The sequence below is a fragment of the Nesoenas mayeri genome (genome assembly GCF_963082525.1).
Source record: "Nesoenas mayeri genome assembly, chromosome: 4".
In the NCBI taxonomy this organism is placed as follows: Eukaryota; Metazoa; Chordata; class Aves; order Columbiformes; family Columbidae; genus Nesoenas; species Nesoenas mayeri.
The window spans coordinates 28,536,589-28,564,215 of NC_137540.1; the positions used below are offsets into that span (position 1 = coordinate 28,536,589).

At 42.8% G+C, this 27,627-nt stretch overlaps 1 protein-coding gene across 17 annotated transcripts in view; it reads left to right on the top strand.

Moving 5' to 3' along the window:
* ADGRL3 (adhesion G protein-coupled receptor L3) overlaps positions 1 to 27,627 on the top strand; it is a gene marked incomplete at its 3' end in the record, with an annotated part of 226,145 nt that overhangs the window by 173,318 nt on the left and 25,200 nt on the right. For 16 of the 17 annotated variants that reach the window (XM_080343264.1, XM_080343265.1, XM_080343267.1 and 13 more), the window contains 8 exons: positions 1,901 to 2,084; positions 2,860 to 2,982; positions 4,330 to 4,538; positions 5,230 to 5,406; positions 12,104 to 12,313; positions 12,826 to 13,046; positions 18,386 to 18,452; positions 19,773 to 19,864. In XM_080343264.1, the coding sequence (XP_080199390.1) occupies positions 1,901 to 2,084; positions 2,860 to 2,982; positions 4,330 to 4,538; positions 5,230 to 5,406; positions 12,104 to 12,313; positions 12,826 to 13,046; positions 18,386 to 18,452; positions 19,773 to 19,864 (1,283 nt within the window). The remainder of the gene's footprint in view (positions 1 to 1,900; positions 2,085 to 2,859; positions 2,983 to 4,329; positions 4,539 to 5,229; positions 5,407 to 12,103; positions 12,314 to 12,825; positions 13,047 to 18,385; positions 18,453 to 19,772; positions 19,865 to 27,627) is intronic. The other variant, XM_080343257.1, reaches the window with a different exon arrangement.

Below are 27,627 nucleotides of genomic sequence, written 5' to 3' on the forward strand. Positions count from 1 at the left end.
CAGAGTCTCTTTCCACTGTTCAGATATTGATAAAAGTATTCGGGGTGGTGTTTTAGCTGAAATTTAAAGACACCAGTAGTAGCTGAGCTAAATACAAGTAAGGCAAAATTGTAGTCTGACTGATAGAATTAAATGGGGAGAAAAATCTCCATTTTCTTTGCAAGAAAACACCACGTGGAGTAGAACCTGCACAGCAAAATAGTCAAGCTTTTTGGTCACTGGGAAAGAATAACACCTTTTTGCCTGTGAAGAGAAAAACTACAAAAGTAAACTGAAGAATTTTATTAAGGAGCTACAGGGATCAGGCTTCCAGACTTTAAAACACAACACACTTAAATGCTATGCATTTTGAGTATTTCTTCTTGACTGTTGAGGTTAACCAGCTTTTCGTGTGCACATGCTCAGTTTGTTAACAGTGAATTTTAGACTATTTAGGAAAATCAGTTTAATAATCAGTTGAAGAAATTTATTTATGGGTAATAATTTCCACTTAGCAGCAAATGAGAAAGCAATTCCAGTCCTGGATCATAAAGACTTGACAGCAAAAAGACTTTTGCAGAGGAGGAGATTTTCAGTCATTTCAGTTTGCTTTGTTAGTTGAAGTGTGGGTTACTGCAGAATTTGAGAAACCAAACTGTGAGGCTCAAGAGAAATGTTGTGTGTTAATCAATGGACCGGGACAGTAGCTACTGGGGAGGGGAAATCAATGGTTTGGGTTGAAGGGCCCTTCTAAGCTCATCCAGTCCAACTCCCTGCCATGAGCTGGGACATCTTCACCCAGATCAGGTTGCTCAGAGCCCTGTCCAGCCTGGCCTGGGATGTCTCCAGGGATGGGGCATCCACCACCTCTCTGGGCAACCAGGGCCAGTGTCTCACCACCCTCAGGGTCAAAAATTTCTTCCTCATGTCCAGCCTGAATGTCCCCTCTTTCAGTTTAAACCTATCATCCCTTGTCCTTTTGTAGCGTATCTTCTTTTTACACATCACATTGTACAAATGGGTTTAGAAACACTCTCAGGAGTGGGGTTTTTTTTGTTCCTCATCTCCTCTGTACAGTTAGTTCTACCAACGGGTGTGGAGAGTCTCATTAAAAATGTGTTAGCAGAAGGTAGTTGAGTCATCTCTGGTTGGTAACTAGGCGGGAGTTTTAGGTTGAGGGAAGCCTTCAGGTTTAGGTAGGCCCTACTGCTGTAATTTAGCAATTTTGAGGCCAGAACGTGTTCCAGATGATCCTGGCTGCTCGTCCAGATGAACCCATGGGAAGTTCTCCACGGGAGAGCCCTTTGTGCACTGCAGCCTGGGGCAGTAGGTGCCTGGCAGGAGGAATCAGAGTTGTTACTGCAGAGCTGACTCCTTCCTGAATGGAGCTGTTTGAAATGGAGTGTTTTCTGTACATCTCGATGGCTACCTGCTGCTTCTCCAGATGAACCAACTCTGTGTATTCATGGCCAGAGGTTATGTGGTGGGAAACATTTAGCCCTTGTAGATGCTAAATCGGGTGCCCCAGCCCTAACTCCTGAATTCTAGTGCTGCAGGTAGCTGCAACCTGCTTCACTGATGAGTGTTGAAATTTGTTTTCCTGCATGGTTCCTCAACAATTTCTCATCTCCCCACACCTACCCTTAGTTCCTACTTACTCCAAGCCCAGAGCCGCTGATCACAGAAGCAGAAAAATGCTATTCCCAGCCTGCCTTTAGAATAAACTCAATATTTCCAATATCTGAGAGGATAAATGATGCTTAGCTCCATTGCAGGCTGCCCTGATGGGTGGGGAAACGAGATGCTGTCCTGTCCGTGTAACTGATGTGTGTGGCGGAGGAAACCAAGCATGTGTCACAGGTCTCAATGGTGCTTAAGGTTCTCCAAGAGCCCTTTCTCACTCTGTCCTTCTCCCTTGCAGGCCATGGTGGAGACAGTGAACAATCTCCTGCAGCCACAGGCTCTGAATGCCTGGCGGGACCTGAACGCAAGCGAACAGCAACGTGCAGCCACCAAATTACTGGACACGGTGGAGGACAGTGCCTTCGTGCTGGCTGATAACCTGCTGAAGACTGACATTGTCCGGGAAAATACTGACAACATCCGTAAGGATCAGATCCCATAACTCCCCAGAGCAGCCAGAGGGAAAGGCTGGGAAACCTGGATTTAACCTTGGCCCCTAGAAAAGCAATTTGTTAGATGTCTTGATCTTTTGTCCAAAAGGCTTAGAAGTCTCTCAGAAAGAGCCTGAAGGAATAAGGCAGCTCTCTACCCTTGGAATCATACAGAAAACAAGCACCTAACCTGCCTTGATTAGTCTTAGCTTTGAAGGCAAAACCTGTGCTAGAGCAATGAGAGCACCGCTTCGCAGGGAGATTGTTGCAATGCGAGTGTGTTTCATTTCATGCAAATTTATGTCTTAATTTGGCTGATTGTTGATTTTAATTAAAAAACAAGCATGATGGAAAGCACCAGCACTCCCATTGTGCATATGTAAGATGAGAAAAACTTTCTATTTCTATGAATACAGATCCCGAGCACTGATAACATTTACAGAAAGTACCAATCGCCAGTAGCAAAGGACTAGAGTTTTCAGATTTTCATTTTAAGCATAGTCCTTAATATCCTGAGGTTCTTGTTTACTCTCTGTCATCCACAGAAAGTAGAATTTATTTGCCTTTTTTTTAATTATTAAATTTATAACTTCTTCAGGGCAAAGATTTAAAAAGAAATAAGAGCCCAAACCAAGTCTAGCATGAAACATTAAGTTGATTCCTCTGCTCTCAAATGATCTGGAACACCATTTTGTAGCTTTGAAGTATCGTGTTGAAGATTATTTCAGCAGAGATTTTTCTTAGCGTCAGTCTCTCTTGCAAACAGAGCTGGAAGTTGCGAGACTGAGCACAGATGGGAACCTGGAGGATCTGAAGTTTCCCCAGAATATGGGCCACGGGAGCTCCATTCAGCTGTCAGCAAACACCCTGAAACAAAATGGTCGAAATGGTAGGTCCAGCACCTCCAGCCTCATGAATCAGTTGTCTTTTAGGCATTATTTTGTGTTTAACCATTTGTAAGAACAGTATTAGTGTTCATGTTTAAACAGTCGCTCAGTTGCTCATGCCCTTGACTGCAAGCTAAATTGGCCGAAGGGGAATATATTGTATTGCGAAGTGACTCAAAGACTTCAAAAGTATTACATGCTGGTAAAAATGCATCAGATTCCGAAGTGGTGTGGCTTCTGAGCCCAGCGTTTAACTGCTGTTGTCTGCAGTAGGAATCTTAGATGGGGTAAGAGGCTTGATTGAGTAAACTGCTTCACAGTGAGGCACCATACAAATATCTGAAATGTAAAGGGGGAAGAAACAAAAGGAGGAAATATTAGTAATGCGTCAACAGAGCAGAAAAAGGTTGATTAACTGTTATGAGTTTACATCTTCAGTGCCTTTCTCTCTGAAGCTTATGAACCTCCTGATACAGCATAAAGATGATATTCTATGTCAACAGACTTCGTGCTGCCAAGCTATTTATTTCCAGCCCAGGAATTTGAGCAGATGCAGTTGTTGATGTCTACAGCTCCGCTATAGCCCCAACTTCAAACTGACGGGCTTTCTCCTAACAGGCCTGACATGTTCCTATTTCTGAGTTCCTTTAAAATTTAACCTGGCAAAACAGAAAGTAATAGAACAGGGTTACAGTTGCATTAAAACTGCTCAAATTTCTGACAGCTGTAAAGAGAAAAGTTTGGTCCGGTGGTTCAGAAAGAGAGTTTTGCCCTTGGCTTCCTCGATGGCATTTGGTACCTTTGCATGTAGGATTTGAAGAGAGTGATTCCTATGGAAACAAACAAAAATAAAACCTCCCCACAGCTAATACATATATAAAGGCAAACTAATTATGTTCAATTCTTATTTATAGCCTGTGAAATAATGTGCAAAACAGAAGGCGAACTGGATGGTTTCAGTTAAAAAACAGTTGGCTGGTAGCCTGTATTTTCTGCAGGCTTACTAATGGTGGGGATTTTTGAGGAAGAGGGGATATCTGACTGGCAAATTAAGAAAATAAGTGCATATTTTTAACATAATTTCTGTTTTGCTCTTCTTTTGAGACTGGAATTGTGTTGCAAAGTTTGGGATTCTTTCCCCCAGATTTGCCCCCACTCTTTTTCTGAGGTGCTCTTAATTTATTAATGGAGCTTGCACTGGATTGGCAGGAGAAGATGTGTTTTTGTATGCCACATCTGGATCCTTTCACACTTTCTCAGAGAAGTTTTAAAGATGGTTCAGAGATTTCTCATCTAGAACAAAAACCGATGTGTTCACCTGGATATCTGACCTCTTACGGCTCTTGTAGGTGAAATCAGGGTGGCATTCGTGTTGTACAACAACCTGGGCACCTATCTCTCCACGGAGAATGCCAGCATGAAGTTGGGAACAGAAGCAATGTCAACTAATCACTCTGTCATTGTCAACTCTCCAGTCATCACGGCAGCAATAAACAAAGAATTCAGCAATAAGGTTTACCTGGCTGATCCTGTGGTCTTTACGGTCAAGCACATCAAGGTGAGTGAGTTTGAAAAGCTCTTTTTTTTTTTTTCCAGTTTTTAAAACAAAGTGATGCAAAAGTTGGCTGGTGTGAGGCCCTCAGCAGTCCTTGATTAGATTTTAAATTATAAATGTGTTCCTTTGCACTTGGTATTATTTATGGAGAGCGTCTTTTTTGCGTTGCATTAATAAAAGTAAAGAGAGAATCTCCATTGAGCTGATGCCCATCTCTCAGTTGCTGACACACGTCATTCTGTAATTAAAAAAACCTACCAATGTATTAAAATGGACCATAATATTATTTTATCATGGTGGCAGGGGATATTAGAGGAAAGTGGAATTACAGTGAAAGAGGACAGCTAGTCCTGTTAGCCAAGCACAGTCATTGCAAAAGGTGATTGCTTAAAGCAATTAGTTTATCTGCTCTGCAATGCAAATGAAGCAATCTGGGTTTGAAGAGCTGGATTTAGTCTACGGCTGAAATTAATCAAGAACAAAGAAGTAAGTTTGCATTAGCGAAGAGAGCAATGACAATCTAACTTACCCTGGTGTTGGCAAGTAATACTTCATGTGTAAACTACTGCTGATTGTTTATCTAAAATTAAAGGTTGAGAGTTACCAAGTGCCTCTGGAAAAAAAAAAACCAGCACGTTTAGGAATTGCTGAAACCCTATCATTTTTATTGCATTTATTCATTTATTCTCTGCAGCAGTCAGAAGAAAATTTCAATCCCAACTGTTCATTCTGGAGCTATACAAAGCGTACGATGACGGGGTATTGGTCCACCCAGGGCTGCCGCCTCCTGACAACAAACCAGACACACACCACATGCTCCTGCAATCACCTCACAAACTTTGCTGTCCTGATGGCACATGTGGAAGTTAAGGTAGGCGTTGCAACACTGGTTTGTTACTGCAAATGAGAACCGAGGAGGGAAATTGCTGTGTGACAGTAACTTTGTAATGATGGAAGCCATCTGGTGTCAAGGTTCCTTCTACTTTGTGGTGAACCAGGAGATAGTCACACCAATGCAAAACTTAGGTTGAGCTTCTGGCATCAGGAGCTCTGAGTTGAGGACGATGAGTGAGCAAAATTAGCTGTTACCACATCTTTTGCTTACCAGTGCAAAACATAGGGCCACAAAGTTGGTGAAGGGTTTGGAGGGGAAGCTTTATGAGGAACCGCTAAAGTCACTGGGTTTGTTCAGCCTGGAGAAGAGGAGACTGAGGGGGGACCTCGTGGCGACTACAGCTTCCTTAGAAGGGGAGGATGGACAGGCTCTTCTCTTTGGTCAGCAATGACAAAACCCAAGGGAATGGCGGGAAGATGTGCCAGGGGAGGTTCACGTTGGACATTAGGAAAAGGTTCTTCACCCAGAGGGTGGTGAAGCACTGGAACAGGCTCCTCAGGGCAGTGTCACAACCCCAAACCTGACAGTGTTCAAGAAGCAACTGGACATCTGCCCATGGCCACTACATGACCAACCAGTTCCCTTGCCTACATTCTGGTTTCCCCCGTGCATATCCCCACTGGAGCAAAAGAAGTTAACTTCTGAAAGTAGACATTCCTCATGGTAGCCTGGGGAGTGAAGTGCACATTTGGGATTTTTAAATCAAGATTTGGAGAATGGCTGGATGGTCCTCCTTTTCCTGAGCTACCTTTGGGTGAGAACAGCCTCAGCTGCTGTAGAAAGAAGAGTCTTCTGATGGCCAGAAGACTTCGGGCTTGTGATTTTCTGCATTGCAGTGTATCCATTTCATGTGCCTGACACTGGAGCAGAACCCCTGGCTCTGAACTACAGATCTGGTCTCCTCTGTGCAGGCAGAACATTGCAGAGCTACTTCCATGGCTGCATAACCACAAAAGCTGTTATGGCATCAAATGACCTTTTCTTAAATAGTTTTCCAATATCGCTCTTTTGTGTATTTTTGTTTCACTTGATAATCTGAAGAGGAATGTGAAGAGCCACAATGAAAATATATGTTCAAGCACTGTCATGCATGACCAAAGCTCTGCAAACAAAGAAATGGGAGTCTGGCAGCTCGTTTGCAACAACAGCTGGGTCCAGCAGGAGAGATGTGCTGCTACTGCAGGATGACTTATCTGTTTGTCTCTTCTCCCAAGTAGCAAGTGATAGGATGAGAGGAAACAGCCTGAAGTTGGACCAGGGGAGGTTTAGATTGGATATTGGAAGCAATTTCTTCCTGGAAAGGGTTGTTGGGCATTGGAACAGGCTGCCCAGGGCAGTGGTGGAATCACCATCCCTGGAGGGGTTGAATAGATGTGGAAATGAGGTTCTGATGGAGATGGTTTAGTGGTGGACTTGGCAGTGTTGGGTTGACAGTTTTGGCAACAGTAACAATTTTTTCCTGTAATTGAGATTTGTAGCTGACTGACTTTGGTTTGTTGGATTTTGGAATCCGTAGCGAGCGTCCTTTGCCGTAATGAGTATCTGCAGCACCCTGCCTAATGAGACTGAACACTACGTGTCACGGGGAGCAGATGTTGGAGTCGTGCTCCTCCATCAGAAGCCAGCCCCAATTTGACAAGTGCCACTTCTGGCTCCAAACAATCTCCTTCCCTGGTTGCATGGCAAGAGAGCATGTTCTCAGGAGGAGACCTTGGTGGCTGCTCGGCAAGCTACAGTCTGGGATTTAATTATTAGTAGCGCGTATGCGGCAAGGCGGAGCTGGAAGGTAGTGCCGTTGAAGAGGTGATTGATGGCCCTCTGGCTCTCTAGCGTGAAATGGCAATATGTCTTTGTCCTAAGGGGCAGAAAATGACATTGGATGACCACGGCAGCAGGCATTTATTTGTGTGCTTCAAGAGCAGAAGTTGCCGGGATCAATTTCCAGTCTTAATAGGACGGTATCTGATGAAGAGGAAGAGATTTTAATCAATCTGAAGATGCTTTCTACCTCTTGAAATTAGCTGGGCCAGAGTTTTTTATTCACCCATGTATTTCAGCGGGGTAAATAGAGGACAGCAGGAACATAGAGACCTGGGAGCTGATGCATCCTCCTGGCCAGAGTTGACCTTACAGACCCACAGCGTTCGTTGCCGTTTCAGACAATTTAACATGGAAAATTAAAACCTTCCTTTGGAGAGAGATTTTAAGACCTGAAAACAAATGGCCATTTTCATCAGCTAAGAAATGCATTTGGCCTGTGTTATGAGAAGATTATTGCACTTTTATAGACACTTTGTTAAATTATGAGATATGTTTAATATAGGTGAAATCTATGTTAAGTATCTATCTGTTGTTTGTGTTGGTAAGATATGCACTATGACCCTTTAATGCTATAAAAACATGCTATGGGACAAAGCTCGTTGTTAAATCAACCATTCTACCTATGTAATAGCTGCAAAATTATTCAAAATTTGCAAGCTGTTTTTCATATAAACTTCCACTTTGCATCGTAATAATTATAGCAGATACATTGTAAATGTACCATGGGAAAAATATGCAGCCAGAAAAGAAGTTCAGTGCTGGTGAGAAAATGCAGTTAAAAAAACTCACCCAAAACAGACCGATCAAAGGTACGTCGGGGCAGATAAATACTGCTTATCAGTGTGTAGTGGATGCCAGAACTTATTCTTCTTTTAAAAACAGATAAATAAATAAAACAAGAGAGAAAGGGCAGGGGGAAAGGAAAGGTGTTTTAACTGTAGCAGTTAATCAGAAGCGTTCAGGTGTTATTCTAGATCACATGCATGTAACACCATGCTAATTATTTGGGGAAGAGAAGCGTAAGGCAAGCTGAGGAGAGAAAGGAATAAAAATGTATTAAGTCTAAATGGAATGCAGTGGTGCATTGCCAAAAGCAATACGGTCATTTGGGATATAAAGAGCAAACTGAAGTTACCACAGTGCTGGTTTAGCCATATATTAGCACTTGTGAGATACAGCAGCAGCAAATAGAAGCAGAAGTGGCTGCAGGATTGCAAAAACACACTGCAGAATTAAATCACTAAAAGCACTACAGGATGGATTTTGCAAGACGAATCATTTTGTAGCATCAAGGGGGTTAATTTGACCAAAAAAAAAAATAAAAAATAAAAAAAAATCAAAAAATAATTCTCAATTTCTTTTGTTTCGTGAGGGATCGAAAACTGACACCAGGATTCGAGGTTGGGCCTCACCAGGGTCCAGTCCAGGGGGATGGTAATTGCCCTGGGCCTGCTGGCCACACCAAGCCAGGATGCTGGTGACTTTTTGGCTACCTGAGCATGCTCGGGCTCATGTTCAGCTGTTTGTGGAAGTTTATGGGAAAAGGTTCTGCTAGGACGCCTTCATCTTGCTGGGGACAGCAGAGGAGGAGGAGATGAGCTGTATGGCCCACGCAGGGCTTTAAGTGGGAATCAAGTTCTCGTTATTGCTGGGTTAGGTCCTGATGGTGCGCATTTGCTTCTCAAGTCTCCCTTTGCACGTAGCCACGAAGCCTCACAGCCAGGTCATCGCAGTAATCCTCTCTCCACACTAGGGAAAAAGGGCAGAGACAGCTACGAATCCACTGAGCAGCATCAGCAACATGCAGGAGTTCAGACCTGTCCCACTTGGGTCCCTGCCCAGCCCTGTGCACGCTGCCAGCTCTCACTGGCCACTGAGCAGTCGAATCTGAGCAAGTCCATGACACCATAGTTTTATTTACTGCGTGCTTATTCTTCCACCCCCAAACATATTACTCTTTCTGTTCCTGGAGGGACAGATTAGGCACAGGAATGTGTCCTTAGCCACTGGCAGCTCTCTTTGGCTGCTGTTTTCTTCTACTGATGTTTTTAATAACAGAGGAAATGGCTGTTCATCTCAGGGAGAGCCGTTCTGTCATAAGCTGCCATTCACTGGGATTTGTTTTTATTAGCTCAGCACTGGCGTGCCGGTGCTGCCAGAGCTGCTCACTGATTTCCCAGCCCAGAGAGTATCTTGGCTGCCTGCTCACCCTGCCGTGGTTGCTACCAGAGCTCCTCCATCTCATCCTGCACAGTTTTCTTCTCCTCAGCCCCACCAGAGCAAAAGCAGAGCTTTATTCCGAAGCCAGGGAATTCTTTCACTGAGCTTTTGGGTCCCAATAGTAAATGTACTTTCTTTAGAAACCTTTTCATTGACGTGGATTATTTTATTTCTTGCAATTACTCAATAAGTTGTTCCTGTGCTGAAAATAATCTGAAGGTCAACTTAACTATAAAGCTAGCCAGCCTAGCTTTAGCAGTAACAAAACTCAGTGTTTTGCTTGCTGGGCCATGTAGCACTGGTCTTAGAATCATGGAATCATTTAGGTTGGAAAAGACCCTCAAGGTCATTGAGTCCAACTGCTAACCCAACACTGGTCCTAACCAAGGAGTCATGAGCACAATTCCTCCTTTTCCCATATTATTCTGTTTGGCAGCACAAGTTTCAGTCTCCAGCAAAAGGCAAAAATTCTGTTTTGTTGATCTTGCTGGTGTAAAAGGTCTGGCTGTGCCTGGCACCTGAAAACAGGCATCCTGAACAGGATCAAACATACCCAGCATTAAAAATCCAGCTCACTTCTCTTCGACTTTACTAGAAAAGCTACAAATTCATATTTTTTGTCCCCTGAGGTGTTTTTAAATTGCTCTTGTTCTCACTTTATTGCTATTATTCCTTTTTGTTTGTTCTTTTGTGAGCTTGTAGAGTTTGCAGAAAGAGGTTGTAATGATGGAGAGGCTGTTTTTATGGTTGTTTCTCAGCACTCCAGGGATGGATGTTATGTACATAAAATCAGCATTATAATTACAATTAATATTAAAAAGAAGAGCAGTAAGAGTGATGATAATAATAATACAGCAATGAAGTTTGTGTTGCTTGCTAAGCATCGTGAGCTTCATGTGCTGGACCGTGAACCTCTTCAGGAGCAAAACCAGTCCAAATTCCTACGTTGCATCTTAAATTCAGCAGAGCGATGGTTTCATGATAGAGATGTGGGAGCTGAGACCTGCAGGCTTCATCTCACGTAGGCGAAGAAACCCTCGGAGAGCCTTCCCTGTCCCAGGGTGACTTTGTCTTGGGGTAGAGGCATCTCAGCCATTGTCTGCTTCTGGGTGAGCTGGATGCACCTGGGTGGGATGGATGTATCTGGAGGGGTTGGACTTGCAACTGCTCATGCCTTAAATATTGGAAATACTCAGGAAGAGCTACATGAGTGTTTGAGGAAAGGAGCCCTCACTTCTCCCTGGAGACACAACTTCCAGCGTGGAAGAGGTGGAGCGAAAGGTCGCTCCCCGTCTTTCATTATTGTTTGATGCCTATCCCTCATCCCGATAAAGCCAAAGAGCTGAAAGGTTTGACTTGTTTCTCATGGGTGCTGACACAGCAGAGTGTATATCAGGAAAAGACCTGACATTTGATGTGGCTTTATCATTGACAGGCAGGCAAAGAAAATGGATAAATTAATCACCTTTTCCCTCCGTCTGTCATAGGCTTTTTGCCTTCTGGGGAGGAAAAGGTTTCCAGTTTGTCTTGGCTTTTCGAAGTGTGACATTCTTGCATTTGCCAGCCTCTGGAATGCCTAAGTCATCAAAATGCCAAGGGTGGAGGGAAATGGCAATACTATATATAACACAGCCACAAACCTGGTTTTCAGGCCTCTCTGGTCTCTTTGAAAGGTGCCCAGAGATTTCCAGCCAATCTTTCCATTTCGTGACTCATTCTATATTTCTCATTTCTTATTTACATTTTACTCAGTCATGATATCTCTGATTTCCCTGCATCTGGTGGAAACCTGTGGAGTTATAGGCAAGTTTGATGGCCTGAAGAAGGTGGTCAAAAATTTGTCACTGAGTTGCCTAACTTTGCCACTGCAGCAGCCATGTTTGCATGGCTTTCGGGACAAAACTTCGTTACGAGTTCATCACAGGGGCTCACTTGCTTTCCAGTGAGTGAATTTAAAAGGAAATTCACATTAATAAGTCTGTCTTTTTGTTGTTGTTGTTTCCGGGTAGCATTCCAGGGATCAGTCTGACTTTGCAAGAGTTTTATTATAAAGCTCTAGTGTTTGAAAAAGAAAAATCAAATTTCTATTTTATCTTCCCTGGTGAAAAATAAAAAAGACAAGACATTTAAGCAATCTCTTTCTGTCCAAAACCTCCAAGCCCATACAACTCTGTGAACATTTAAAGAGGTTTTTTTTTCACTGTTGTAATGGACCTGTGGTTGTCACCTCCAAGAGGTTGTTAGCATGGAACATTTTTACACATGTATCATGGTGTTCAATGGTTCTTTATACTGCATGTCAGCTCTGTCGCTGTGTTTGCAAAAGACTTGCTATGACAACTCAGTGTTTTCAACAACACCATCATTGTTTGTAGGACATTTTGGGGTCTGAGTCTGTTCAGGGCATGTGCAGCTTTTCAGATGCTTTGGAATCTGCTTCAGATTGTAGCTTCCATGATTCCAGCTTCAAATCTACGTCCATCTACTCTTTTTTTATTTGCTACCATTCTCTTGTGCCACAGCTTGGTAAGTGCAATTTGAGGAAGGGTCTTAGACAACCTCACTGTGTCTGAGATGGATTAGAAATCATGCAGCACGTCACTGATTTGTTTTATTTTGGTTTTATCTCCAGCACAGCGATGCAGTCCATGACCTACTCCTGGACTTTATCACGTGGGTTGGCATCCTGCTCTCCCTGGTCTGCCTCCTGATCTGCATCTTCACCTTCTGCTTCTTCCGGGGGCTGCAGAGCGACCGCAACACCATCCACAAGAACTTGTGCATCAGCCTCTTCGTAGCCGAACTCCTCTTCCTCATCGGCATCAACAGGACCGACCAGCCGGTAAGAGGCAAAAAACACTTCCTACTTCCACCACAGGCTCTCACCTCGGTGGCATGTTTGCCCATGCAGTGAGATGGATTCCAGCGCTGCCGTAGTTCCACACCTGAGTCCTCACAGGATTTGGCCCCAGATTGTAAACTGGGAGTCAAATGCTGGCGCCTGCTGTGATTTCAGAGGCTGTGTGTGCACGGTTTGTAAATAACATGTGTATGTTTAGTGAGCAAGTTGTAAGCAAGTTGTAAAAATGTGTTTATACATTTTTGTATGTTTATTGGCCAGATTGTGTAAATACCTGCCTTTGTGTCTTTGAACGTAATTTACATACGCAGAGATGTGTCCATTTTAGAATAGTTCACACACATTTTCCAAGCACAAAAAAAGTTCTTTCTCTGAGAAGGGAAGACAAGAACTCCCTCATTCTCATTAAACCTCCCACTAAGGGTAATCCTGACTGTTGCATTAACTCAGCACAATACAAACACCTTCCCTCACTCTTCTACATCCACCTGCAGATTGCCTGTGCTGTCTTTGCTGCCCTCCTGCACTTCTTCTTCCTGGCGGCTTTCACCTGGATGTTCCTGGAGGGCGTGCAGCTCTACATCATGCTGGTGGAAGTTTTCGAGAGTGAACACTCCCGGAGGAAATATTTCTATTTGGTCGGCTACGGCATGCCAGCGCTGATCGTGGCTGTGTCGGCGGCAGTGGATTACCGGAGCTACGGCACGGACAAAGTGTGAGTGGATCTTGGCATGGCTCAGACCCAGGCAGGAGCGATGGGAGAGGGGAGGAGGAAGGGAAGAGAAGAAATTTTTGACACTGAGGATGGTAAAACCCTGGCCCAGGTTGCCCAGAGCAGTGGTGGATGCCCCATCCCTGGAGACATCCCAGGGCAGGCTGGACAGGGCTCTGAGCAACTTGATCTGGGTGAAGATGCTCATGGCAGGGGATTGGACTGGATGAGTTTAGAAGGCCCTTTCCAACACAAACTCTTTCATGATTCTAAGAGCTTAGACACCAAGCAAGGCTTGTGTAGTCAGAGCTTAGCCAGGAGGCAAACCTTGCCTTATCTCTTCATATCCAACACCATCTGTGATGGTACAGGACGAATTCCCCTCTATGAAACAATTTGCAAAGGTATTTTCTTGGGGAAATCCCTCAAGGAAAATTTTATCACATCATTTCTTGCCATCAACTGTCCCAAATCTCAATTTGGTTCTGTATCAGCAAGGTCAATCTTCTTCTCTGCCCAAAGAGTATTTCTCATTTGGATGATGAACCACTGCTTTCTTCTTCCTCTTTAAGTGTTCTATGATGCTAACAGATCCTGCAAGCAAAATAGGCAGTGATTGTGGAGTGCATTTGACTCTCTGCAAATAAGAACAGCTACACCATTTATCATTACAAATATTCTGAACTGGTTTCAACATAGCTGAAGTTGGTATCAAAGCATAATTCAGATGATTGTGCAACAGTGTCTAATGGAAAACAAAGAGAAAATCAAGCCTTTGATTTTCTTTGCGGGATTTGTTACAATAGGACTAACAATACGTTTTTATTGACTTTTTTTTCCTTTCCCTTGTCAGGCTGCCTTCTCCTTGTCATTTTAACTGGGTGAAGGGCTCAATCTGAACACATACGTAGCTATGAACTGGTGGTGTTTTTAAAGCTCTTTTTTTAACATAAGTCAGGTCAGGCTGTGGCAGCAGTTGGTATTCTGTTAAATCCAAATGCGAAATTTTTGCCTCCAAAACTTATTGGCTTATATGCCCCTGATTCTGTGCCAGTAAACTTTCCTTCCTCACAGGATAAAGTAGTATTTTTAGTGATTTAACATGTGTATACAATATTTTGCAAATAAATATTTACAAAGATTTGCAGAGCTGAAAACATTTATAATCTCCAATTCCAGAGTGCACAGTTTTATCACGTTCTCATAGTGGAAAATAAAAAACACACAATATGTTTTATAGAACTATCATGCTCCATCTGGTTGATGGATGATGATGTATTTTTCTGTGTAATATTATTAGAAGAGTAGAACTGATTAGAATTTGTAGTGAACTATATGCCAGGCATACATAATTTGATTGCAAGAAGTTGCTCAGTTTTGCTGGCTTTTGTAAAACATCCTCTGGAATATATTACTTGCCTCCCTCCATTATTTATTGCATTTGTTTAAGCAGGACTTATGGGGCTGTTAGTGTTATTTGTTTTTTGCCTGGCATTTGCTGCCACCATTCATACATCTCAGGATGATTTGCTTTGACACCCAGTGGAGGGTTTCTAGATTTCTTTCTGCTTTCGAAATCTAGCCCTCCTGTAGCACATGCCCAGATCACACAGTGGTTGTTCATTTCTATTTGTTTGTGGTTTTGTTTAGTTTTTTGGTTTGTTTTCATTGGGTTGTTTTGATTTTTGTTGTTTGTTTGTTTTTTCTTGTCACTTGGTGTTTGTGATTTTCTGAAGCATCCCATGTTCTTGTATTAATATTGGCATTTTGGAGTAGATGCTCAGTAAATATACTCTCTTATCCTTAATTATTCCAAGGTTTGGCACTGGTCCTTTTAATGTTGTTTTTTTGTTGTTTAAGAGCAGTTCAAACCACCCATATTAGGAGATTTAGGCTAAATAATTTGCCTTTATAACCGAGCAGCATCATCCCATTCAGGCCAGCTGGAACTATTCACGTGAGCGAGCTGAGCCGTGTTTGGCCCTTTCCCCCCAATAAATCAGAAATGTTGTGTCTCACCTCGTAATTCCTAAAGTATAGATGCAAACCAGGAAGCCCAATGGCAGACAGTGGGGTCCTCCAACATTGCTGAAGTGATTCTGGTGAGGCTCACGTGAACTTCCAAGTGACCATTTCTTAAGGGGTAGGTCTGCTGAGTCTTAAATGGCCACAGCTCAAAAGCAGCTACACTTCGAATGGCTCAGGGTATTCTATAGGATGTACTCGTAGGTATATTCTTCCACTGGTGATCCAATTCATCGTGCCAGGAATCTATTCCTCCCCCCCCCCCAACCCTTTCCCCTTTTTGCTATGCTTTAAAGCAGAATATCAACGGTGAGCAATCTAGCTGTCAGAAAGCAAAATGCAAGCTCGCTGTGCGTACAGAGCCCTTGAGTCCATCCACCAGCCGCCAACATTTTATGCATGTTAATCTTGCTCAAAAAATAGCTTCTCTAACGATGTGGTCTGTCTTGGGTGGCTCTGTTGAACTTGTTTTATTTTCAGTCTTTGGAGGAAGACGTGAGCGATGCAGACACTAGAACTTGTGTTACGGGTCTTGTGCATACATATTTATGGCACCCAAACTAGGAGGGTGTGTTTGTGTGTGTGTGTGTGTAAGCAAACAAACAAAACCCCAAACAAAACAAAAACCAACCAATCAAAAGAACCAAAACAAAAAAAACACTAAGCTCTCCTGAACACAACGATATGTTTAGGGTTCTTCAAATTTTATGGTCCAATGACAGCTTATTATTGTTTATTGTTTATACTTCATGCACACCAAGTGATAGTTTAGTATTTGATTTCTCTTCATGCAGAAAATAGAGCAAACTCTTTGTAGTCTTTACGACTTGGGAAAAGCTTTATATGAATATAGGGGCTTGTCACTGTGGCAAAGGAGGAAATTAAAAAGGAAAGGAAAGCACTGGTAGGAGCACTGCATTCTTTTGGAAGAAGGCATGAGGTTTGGAGCAACGTGGCTCACATCCATGGGCTTAGGTATTATCCACTCGACTTGTTTGATAAATGGCAGCGAAGTCTCGACTCGTAATGCAGCCCAAGATTAGCAACTTTGGGAAACAAGTTGCTTGATTGCTTCCTTGTTTCCAGGAGCTCATTTATGCAGCTCGTTGCACATGTGGGTTTTCTTTTTTTGTCTTTTAAGGAGAAAAAAAGCTCAGTGTGGGACTTGTCTGATTAGCAATTTACAGCACTGCAATGGAATTGGCAGGGTGCCCATGATTTGATGTTTTTGGTGCTTGTTTGCATTTTTAATGAGATATGACTTGAACGGGCTCAAAGTTGCATCTTTTCCTGATGACCAGAAAAAAAAGAAGGCTTTTAAAAATCTAGAGTCATTCCCACAGCTTCACGTACAGTTGCCCAAGAACAAGTGTCATACAGAGTTTCATAGAAGGGTGATTTTTGTATTCAAACAAACAAACAAAAAAATGACATTCACCTTTTTTTAAGGCATGCAGAGAGGTGGAAAAAAAAAGAGAGGGCTTATGTCTTTCCCCTTCCCTGCACTTTCCAAGAGCTGGCTTGGTCGTCTTGATGAAGGAAACCCAAGTTGCTTGGCAATTAAAATACACTGTGCGACAGGGGCTGGGGGATTTGTTGGATGTTAAACTGGCCAAAATAAAAAAAAGTTCAAAGTGTTTTCATTTAAGAAAAAAACAAAACACAAAATAAAAAAACCTGAGTCATTTCCCACACACTAGCACTTTTTATTATCAGTAGAAAAAAGTTGTGCAGCTGCTTATTCCCTGATTTATTATTCCCTGACAGCTGAAGCACAAGTACCAGTTATATTTTTTTTCCTAGGGGATGGAGTAGGTATAAAGTCTGAAATACCATGTAATGTGTGAGCTGCTGCCGTCTGGGCATCTTTCTTTAGGGATGCGGGGAGAACTTTTTCCAGGAACTTCATTATCCTTGAAACCTCTATTCCTTTGTCAAATCTGGTGGCAATTCAGATGTTATTATGGATGAAACACAGACGTCATGGTCACATAAAACATTTTCTGTAGGAAATCAGGCTCTGCTAGTTTCTAGTCACTTGTGTTGGTCCATTGCCATCTGCATCTAAATCACTGCATCTTTAGCAGCTACAGAGGGGACCAGAATTCCCCACAATCTCCCCGAAAACCTCTCAGTTTGCCATTCGCATGAAGATTTTGATGCTGTCACGTGAATATTTGGGATGCAGAGTGGCAGAGGCAGTTCAGGAGTAATGGTCATGGAAGCAATCGCCTTTTGATCAGTGACAAATAGAGGTACAACCGTAAATATCGTTACAGCTTCCAGACTGCCGAGACCTGTAAAAACATTCAGCATGTGTGCTAGAGCCATAATTGATGAGAATTTGTATCTCTTCCACCATGATAAATGCATGTATGCAGTTCCAGTCACTTACCTAATTATGCAATTCCATCAGATGTTTAATGTAAGAGTGGTTTTATGCTTTCTCAGTCCTCTGCATGTAAACAGAGCTGTGATTTGCAAGCATTGCAAACACAAGAAGATATTATTATTATTTTAAACATTGTGTGAAACTTTCTTAGAATTTATATTTGTGTGTCTTGTAACCAGTCACTTCCCATTTTATCTTCCTGTCGCCTGGAATGAACTAGGAATTGAGATGTAATTTCCCAGGGGCCTTAAAAAATGTGGGGAGTATTAAATGCGGTCAAAATTAAGCGATTAATAATTTAGTTATAGGCCATGAATCAACTTGATGCGATAGCGCAGACCGCATGCAACCCTCAAAACGTTAGTGGAAACAAAACACTCTGGAGGTTCAGGGAAATAAAACACTTGAAAGGGGAAGTTGCTAAACCTAATTAAACCCTTCGCCTTCTGATATCAAGATCCTGCTTCCTATTTGCACCAAATTTGCTCCGATCTGCTTACTGGAAAAATGTCATTTTGCTTGACATTAGACAGACAGCTTGCATTGTGTCAGAGCTGGAAAGAGGAGCTTAAAGCAAAAAAGTGGCTCCATGGATGCCCATCAGACCCCTTCCTTAAAAAAAACCAAAACTAAATACAGTTTTAAGTTGTTTTTTTTTTTTTTCCAATGGATGCAGCAAACTTTAGCAACTAGGGCATGTGTCGTTTTCCCTCTACTCCCTCCAGAAGCAATTATCTTCCTCTATCAAGAGTGCTGGCAGAAATTGGGCACATAATTCACCATTTAAATGAACAAGCAATGTAATATTTCCTGTCTCCCACCAGCGTGTTTTGCAGCTCACAATCTTCTTTGCCACTCGCTTAACTATTGATGTATGTACTGGGCACAGTCCTTGAATTGCCTCCTCTCCTCTGTTTCATTACAGATGTTGGCTCCGACTTGACACCTACTTCATTTGGAGCTTTATAGGACCCGCAACCTTGATAATTATGGTAAGAACTCCTAATTAACTACTTCATCTCTTGGGTCAAGAAATAAAACTTTTTGCTGTTTCTTTCCTCTTTGTCTTGGATTTACACAGATTAATTTGAGAAAGGCATGTTCTTCTTTGACCCCACCTGGCACAAGTAATTAGACCCTCGTTATCAGTGGCTCCTGGCATTGCGAAATGCTTGATGAGAATGTGCGCTTGCAGAGTTTGGTTTGTGCTGTTGGACACTGAGAAGTGTCAAACTGATTGCAATGCCACTCACTTTTTAACTTCAGAGCAAAGCTTTGCATCCATGGTGCAAAAAAAGAGAAATCTGGGCTGGGGGGAATAAAATAAACTGGATGAGAGATTTGATGGGGGTTTTTGCTCTCCGGCAGCTCATGCGTTAGCACATTGCCAGTGGATCAGCTCACACAGCAACAAGGTAGAGAACCCGACTTCAAAGCAGCTGGGGTTTTCTTATGCTTTAATCGCTCCAATATGGCTTAAATAAACCATTCTTTGTTTGGAATAGGCTACAGTTTGGCTAAGGCAGCAAACCAGGCACCTCCGCTTCAATGCAGACATTGTCCCGGTTTCTCCTGCAACCGTCCACGTTGGAGAGAGGGCCCTGCCACCAGCTACAACTATGTTTTGTTTTGTTTTGTTTTTTCCCTTTAATCAATGCATTCATAAAAATATATCTTCCATTTTTGATTATGTCTCAAAGCCTGGCCTGGGCTTTTGGAGAACTGCTTTCCAGGAACCGCCAGCCTTGTTAAGACTAAGGTGTTGAAATACCATCTTCTCTTTTACAGAACAAATCAAACTCCTGTTTCCTTTTTATTTTTCAGCTTCGCATTGTGGTAAGCATCTTCAGCAGTCATGATTTCCCTGCCCAGCTCTCCCATGACACTGTATTTAAAAAGATATATTTGCAGAAAAAGATGCTTTTTTTGCTTCATTACAATGGGGACAGCTGAGCAAGATGTTTGGCATTACTTGTTATGATGGTACTGTCAGACACAGAAAAGCCATTACAGCAAATGTTTTTAATTTTCCGTAATGTCATTTGTAGCGCTGCAGTCGCTCTTGGAACCAGGCCTGTGTCACTAACATACGTGGGGCCATGACTTCAGTGACGCTGTGGCACTGCCGCTCCCACCGTCTACCAGCTAGCTCACGTTTTAAAACGCTTGGCAACTTTCTGCAATTTGACTGCTATGAAACCATAGCAAGAGCTGATTTCCTACAGCAACTCATCTGTTACGGAGAAGAAGCTGACTCTGCCCGTTGTGTTTTGACATGTCACGTAACCTTTTTTTCCCCCTCCCCATTGCAGCTGAATGTCATCTTTCTGGGGATCGCACTCTATAAAATGTTCCATCATACTGCCATACTGAAACCTGAATCTGGATGTCTTGACAATATCAAGTAAGTGGTTGTCTTTTCGTCTTTCTATCCTTTGCTGTTAATGGTCCTGTTCCTCTTTGAAGAGCGTACAGGGGAACCGACTATGCCAGCAGCAGTGATAACCAAGGACAATACGCTGGGCTGTGGCACCACAAACTGGTTTCTAATGGGTACCAGCATGTGGCTGATGATCAAGGAGGGACTCCGCTGTCACTAGAGTTCAGTCAATACCCATGGTGGCATTTTCCGTTCAATTTTACATGAAGAAAGCAAAGTTGGCATTTGCTGTCCTGGAAGCAAGTAACCTCCTAGTCCCCCTACATAAAAGGAAATTATGCCCAATAATTACTGGCTAATTATCACAGTCTCTACAGGGAAAGTGCTGAAATCGTTGATCATTACTATTTCTCTGTGCTCAGAGGGCGGCAGCTTTCCTTCTTTGCTGTTTATTTTGGCCCCTGACAGATTTAATGACCCAAATTTTCCCCAGAATCTGATTAATTGCAGCAAAGTTACTGGGAATTTACTCGGGAGTGCCCACATCAGAGGATGCTCTTGCCAGACAAGGCACATTTAACTCTTGTGCTTGCTTAACATCGAAGCCCATGCATATTGCCATCTAGCAAGCTGCCTCGTTATATTGATAGAGTATTACTCTTCATCAGTGTCTGTTTATTTGAGTACCTCTGGCTTTAATTGCTCACTTCAAAAATACAAGTGGGATTTCAGGTGCAGCACGTGGTAAGATGGAGAGCCTGCTAATTAATAAAACCATCTCATGAACTTCAGGAGGAGGAAATTGTTGGGAGTCAGCAGTTTACTGGAAGTTGCTTGTCCTTTCTGTTCCATGGTGCAAGGGGAGCTTGTACCGGGACTGGTGCCCGGACAAACACAGGGGACCTCAGTGGGGTCAGGGACCTACAGGATGCTCATTGGCTGTGTCCATCCCTGCCCAGGTTGGTGTAAGATGAAATCGGAGGAGCAGTCTCTCCTGGATGTCCAGGACCAATCCCAACATGATAGTCTTTCATTTGGTGGATTCTTGGATGAGGAGTTAAAGGAATGGTACATTTAATAACACTTATTAAGATGACTACTCATCATGCATTCGTCCTATGAGATTACTTGCTGAGAACAGTCTTTTTAAGGTTACCCACACAACTCTGTCTAGAAAGCCTTGCAGTACGACATTTAAATTAAAAAGCGGGGGAAAAAAAAAACACCGAAGCCCTTATAATTAAATCGGAGATAATAATTGTCTACTGAATAATCTTGCTTGTGCTAATCTCTAATATCTTTGTTTAACATGCCAGCAATTTATACAACCAGTTATGTCAATTATAATGTTGTTGTAAAATATTTTATAGGTTCTTTGGCAGATGAGTGCCTATTCCTGATTTGACTTCATTAAAATGTTTTGAAAACACAAGCAATTCAAATACTTTTTAAGTATGTTGCTGATATCATTCCAAACACATGGCTTCATTATGAATTGTTTTCTTATGCTTGATAAAATAAGCATAATATAAACTCGAGAAGACCCCAGACTCACTCTCTGAAGTTTGTCAAAACAATTTAAGAAGGGACTTAAATGTAATTTAAGAATACCTGAGCAGGATGAAGTTAAGTCTCTAAATCAAGGGCATGTGTTGTCTCAATAATGGATCTGCTTGAGTTAGGAGAAGGCGCAGATTTTTAACAGAGAAGGGAAGTCACCTTGGAAAGAGCTTTCCCAGGGATGCTAGGGACTTGCAATCTCTGGAAATCTTTTAGGTAAGATCATAATCTTTTAGGTAAGATTGTAGTCTTCTTCTAGGTGAGATCATGGTCTTCTTCCAAAGTCCTCAGCTCTAACTCAGTTACAAAATGTGGATGTGGCACAAGCAACTCTGGGATAAAATGCCACGGGCCATGTTATTCCAGAGTTGACCAAGAAGATCCTTGCTGAGCTGGCTCTCAGCATGGTCCCAGGGCCTTGCATCTCATCTTATTGGCTCGATAAACCGACCCAAGGGGCAAGGGCCCATTGCTGCCATCTGCATGTGACAGCTTTATGGAGCTGAATGAGAGTTTGTTCTCCCAGTTCATTTGCTAGCACTGCTCTGTGTTAGGCTGTGGTGAAGCTCTCGCAACATAAATCCTGAGCCTGTTCAACAACAGCAAAATACTCAATTCCCTCTGGCAACATAAAAATAAAGGCCATAAAATATTTTAATAGGCTGTTAATAAGTGCCCCTGCAATCTGGTGCTTGCCTATGTCACTTTCAAGGTTAGAAATACATTATGAAGTACAGAAAAGAGAGCCAAATAACTCCACTTAAATTAATGAACTTGATAAGGGATCACGTGTCACCTGGGATACCTTTAATTACGGCACCAACAGTAAAGCCATTCAAACGGCATTGCCTGAACCAGATGCTGTGCGGCTGCAAGATTTGTAGGCACTGCACAAAGTTGTAAAAGTAAACTTCCTGAACCTTCAGGAACAGTCCCTGTATTATTGTGCCAGCGTGGGGAGTCTGACATTCCCATGGTGGAGTGCTGGGTACTCAGGGGTTACCCAGAAGAGATTTGATGAGCAGAGAGCTGGTTTACTCTTTACCTACGTTAACTTTGCTGGCTCAGTCCAGCACTTCGGAGAGGGATAAATCTGTGGCTGTTGTTCCGTGACCACATCTGTAGGGTGTTCCCCCTGTGCCAAGAGCATCCTCCCTTTTGGCAGGTTGGTCTTGAGCTGAATTTAGTGGGTTGTGCCTGCCAAGGCAGAGAGGTTCATGCTCTAGTCCCGATTTTTAAGGCTCATGTACATGGAATATGTTGTTCAGAGCTGCAAGAGTTTCTGTGCCAGGAGGGCAGAACAGCTCTCATTTCACAACAGATACCATCACCAGGAGCAGCATGCTTTTACCTACAACCTTTTGAAAATAATCAGTTCGATTTATCTCTTTAACACATGTAAACAGATATTTTAAGCGTTCACCCAGGTGGGGACAGGGATCTGAGCAACCTGATCTGGGTGAAGATGTACCTACTCATGGCAGGGGGTTGGACTGGATGAGCTTTGCAGGTCCCTTCAACCCAGACTATTCTGTGATTCTGTGATCTTTCAAGACAGAGACTTCACCAGCTTTTTGGTGCTGTGCTGCTTGCATCTTTAGCCTGTGGGATGCGGGTGACAAGCATCTTGGTGCTGGTATTGATGTGCTCTGGGTAGCAGATGTCTCCTCATGAGAATTTGTTACCAGCTGGAATACTTCAGAGCAGCTGCGAGACCGTTTTACCAGAGGTTGCTGCCATGTGGGGTGATTTCTGGAGTCAAGCAGATCAAAGTCTCTCTCCTTCGCGCTTTTCCGTTGTGCCGAGTAGACGTTGGATGTGTGAAATGTCTCAGACTGTCAGAGACAGGAGCGCGCTGACTTTTTTTATATTCACATTCCTGCAGAAAGCCTTATGTGACAAAGGAAAATTGATCTATGTGTGAATTAGCCCAGCGTGGTTCTCCAGTTTGCCATCCATCACGTCCTTTCAGGGTGGTTGGGCACGTCCCTTGGCTGCTCACAGTCCTCACACACCAGGTTTTCATCTGCCCTGTGCCAGATGCTGCAGCACGATGAGCCTTCTGCACATTTACAAAGGCTTTAACGGCCGTTCCCTGAGAAAAAACACAGGATTTTGGATGAACCCTGTCCCCCAACAACTTGTTGTTGTGTAGTTGTGCAGTGCTTGTTCTGCAGCTGTTTAGATGCTGCTCATTCGAGTCGTTGGGGTGTTAATAAAGGAAAAAAAGATGAGAACAGACTTTTTAGCAGGGCCTGTTGTGATACAGCAAGGGGTGATGGGTTTAGGCCGGACAAGAGGAAGAAATTTTTGACCCTGAGGGTGGTGAGACCTGGCCCGGGTTGCCCAGAGAGGAGGTGGATGCCCCATCCCTGGAGACATCCAAGGCCAGGCTGGACAGGGCTCTGAGCAACTTGATCTGGGTGAAGATGTCCCTGCTCATGGCCAGGGATAAACTCTAAAGGTCCCTTCCAACCCAGACCGTTCTGTGATGGTAAATCCAGGTACACTCTTAACCATATGTACTGACATCAGGGTCTTTGCCATAGCTGCCAAACGCGGTTGCAGACCCAGCAGCAAGAAGTCAGGAGGTGGAGGACTTTGTTGGTTTGCATCTCTTTTTGTCACATTTTATCACCTTACAGTTTTAGCCAGTGCATATCTTGGCCACTTGGATGCTCTTTAGAAAGTACAACTCGTGGAGACCTTTTCCAAGCAGAGCCTGTCAGGCTGTAGTCCTGGATTTGCTGGAAAGGCTCAGCCAGTGGAATAGAAACCCACCTGAAAGTCATCCTAGAAATTTAATTTTCTTTCTTGCAGACAGAAACTTAGCTGGGAGCTTCTTTTGTTGCTAAAGAGGCACTGTTAATTAGAGGCCTTATGATAGTTTAATCCTGGCATTAATCAGTGTGGTTTTGTTGCAGCTTTCTTCCTTCTTTTGAAAACCTGTTCCCATCCCTTCTTCTGCAACAATAGGATAAGCAGTGTTTCCAAAACCTGAAATTCCCTGGACAAAAAAGTATTACATTTACTCTAAACATGCAGGAGATAATGTTTTTTAGGTATTGTGGCCAGATTCACAAGAACACACACTGAAATCCTATTAAGGGGGACTATGCAGAAGTGTCCTGCATTGCAGCCCTCAGAAATCAATCCCCAAGTGACCAAAACAAGCCCCCTCAGCCTTGCTGCCCACTGTGGAAGCTCTAAATGGTCTAGGGCTAAAGGCACACAGCCCAGATTTAATGGACAAATTTTTAAAAATGAATTTTCTATTCAGTTTCTGACTTGCAGAAAGCTGATTTGTCTCATCTGGCTTGGGTGATTATTTTCTCTCTCCTGAATTTGTCATGCAGTAAAAAGCCCCATTTCTCATCTGATAATTGTCCTCAGAAGAAATTACAGCTGGACATAGGCTTACAGACAGGAAAACAAGCTGGGGTGTGGGGAAGTACCCATTTCTGTGCGTCCAGGAGCGCAGGGAAAAGCAGGTTAACCTCACCCACTGTTTGACCTGAAAATGCTGGTTATTCAGAGAGAATGGCACTTATGCTGTGTGTCTGAAGTGGGTGTTTGGTGGCTGGCAGGGCACACTTTTGCGGGACATTGCAGGATTTCTGGAAGCACAGAGTTCTGTTGATGCCACTTGAATTTTACAGCAAGCCTTACATCGATAGACCTTTTTTTTTTGCCTCTTTTTTTTTCCTCAGATTAAACAAAACTCACACCCTACTGGTTGTTTTTTTTTCCTCCTCCATACAAGTCTCTTGGTCACAGGTTTATGGAGATAAATCTGAGAATGTGCAACCCAAAAGCTAAAATTAGGAGCCAAAAGCAAAGCCTCAACGTTCATTATTACTGTATAAAACCTCGCAAAGCCAAATCCAGTCTCTTTTAGGGGGGCTGGCCCAGGCTAGGGGCACAAAACTAAGAAGCCCATTTTGAAAATGTGCCTCCCGTACAAATCGTTGCCATATCAAGCTCTCCCCATATGTTGTATGTGTGTAAGTGATTATCTGCTCATTTTCTTGCTTCACCATATGTATTTTATTTAAAGAGACATGACTAATGCCAGCCCCCAGATTAGCTTCTTGTTTCAGTCCTGTGGGTTTTCTTAAGTCGTAAAAAACTCCTCAGATTTAGGTAGAAAATTGAAAACAAAGGTTAAACAGAACTTCCAGAAATCATCCACAGAAATGTTTAAGTGAAATCCTTGATTTAACACAGCAGTAGTTTGCTGGCAGGAACAGAGGTTTGCCAGTCTCCTTTTATTTACTCAGCTGATGGAAATGCAGAAAAAGTAAACATCCTGAGTTTGGTGCAGTGAAGATTGAGTTAGATTTTTGAAAAGGCAATATTTCTTCCCCTTTGGTAGGAAGAACTGACTTTACCGATGCAGAACAATAATTTTAGTGGGTGTCATTTTACTAAGGCAAATTAATTCATCCTTTTTTTCTAGCCATTTTAAAAACAAGTGAAATTAGGGAGGTAGTAGGAAAATTTTTTATTTTTTTATTGGGATTTATTCAACTCATCCATCAGTTTCGAGATATTTTTGTTTAATCATAAAACACTGCAACTTGGAAATAGTTTGTGATGCCAAAGGGTCTGGAACTGAATCACTCAGAGGGGGCACAAAATGAAGTATTTGCAAGCTTTAACTAAGAAAAGATACAGCACACTTGTGTTTTGCCTAGGTGTGGAGCTTGTGAGTGCCTTGGAGGCAGAAAACCTGAATATATTTAAAAAGAAAAAAAAAATCAATCAATGTTTATTGATTTGAGAGAGTGTTCTGGAAGATATTAAATACCTCAAATCTTTCTGTGAACCCATAAATCATGATTATTGTTTTAAAAGGCCATACATTTTAAGTCTTTTGTCAGCAAGCCATGCTGCTGCTATTTGTATAATACAAATGTGTCTAAAGGCTTCACTGAATCCACACGGTATGGAAACAATCAGATATGTGGTTACACATTAGTGTGGTTGGAATAATCATGGCGTGCCTCTGTGAAGTGAGGAGGAAGGAAATGAACACGGTAGGCAATTCTGAGGTTAATTAATGACTTACAGAAAATGAGATGAGCTTAACAGAATTGCTCTTTCCAATTGCAGTAATTAAGAACAAATCTCAGAAAGCGGGCCGTGACTTCCCCGGCCAAGTTGAGGGGGAAAGGGATGATGCTTTGCCTTTGACAGAAAAAAATCAGATGTAGGTCGCCCCGAATCCTGGGCTTGGGCATCATCAAGGGAGTTTTGACCTCATTTGTCTGGGTAACATTTTCAGAGCTCCTGGTGCAACTTAGAATCTGTAGAAAATCTCCCTTACGGGAGGAGGCAGGATCCCCTGACCTTTCCAGATCATCAAGGGATGGAAAGCCAGGGCTTGCTTGCTGAGAGGCCACCTGAGCCTCAAGATGGTCACAAAGGTCTTCAGGGGACTGTTCACCTCCTCTCCAAGAGGCCACAGGAGCCCAAAAAGCCAAGACTTAGAGATGATGCCTTGGAAAGCCATGGGATGAACACCAGCAGACTAAGTAAGACCATCGGGAAGACTTCTGGCTTTGTGCCAATGACACCATAACTCCATCATGAAACGCCAAAGCAAAAATCCTTTAAGCACTCTTTTATTGCTCGTCATCGATTTTTCTTGCCACGAAGACACTCTTGCCCTGATTAGCAATGAAACCGTTTGCTTTACCACAGGAGTGCTGGACTTCCCAACTCCTTCCTGGAGATTTGGAGCAGTTCGATAAATCAATTTTTTCTAATCCCTGAAATTAAAAAAAAAAAAGGGTGGGGGAGGGGGGGAGGCAGAAAATAAAACAAATATCCCTATTGCCTCATATTGGCAACACAATAACACACTCTATTTTGTGTCTCTCGTGCTCACCTGCAGGAAGCGTCTGTCTCCCTGCTTTATTTGTTCCCTGTTAAAATAAATTCCATGCATCTTTCCAAATGCTTTAGAGGGAGCACATCATCCATCTATTTTTATTTGAGTTTCATCACCCGTAACAGCTACTAATGGTCCTGTGTACTCACTTGGCCTTTTTTGCTCACTAGCCAAACCATGATATTTTGGGGCCTGAGTTCATGTGCTTACTGAGCCCAGGCCTTTTCCTGATACCAGAGATATGGCAGAATACTTTGGGTTGTCAAAATAGTGATAAATTACAGTTAGGTAAAGTTAAGACCATGAAGGATTGAATAGTATGATAACACCT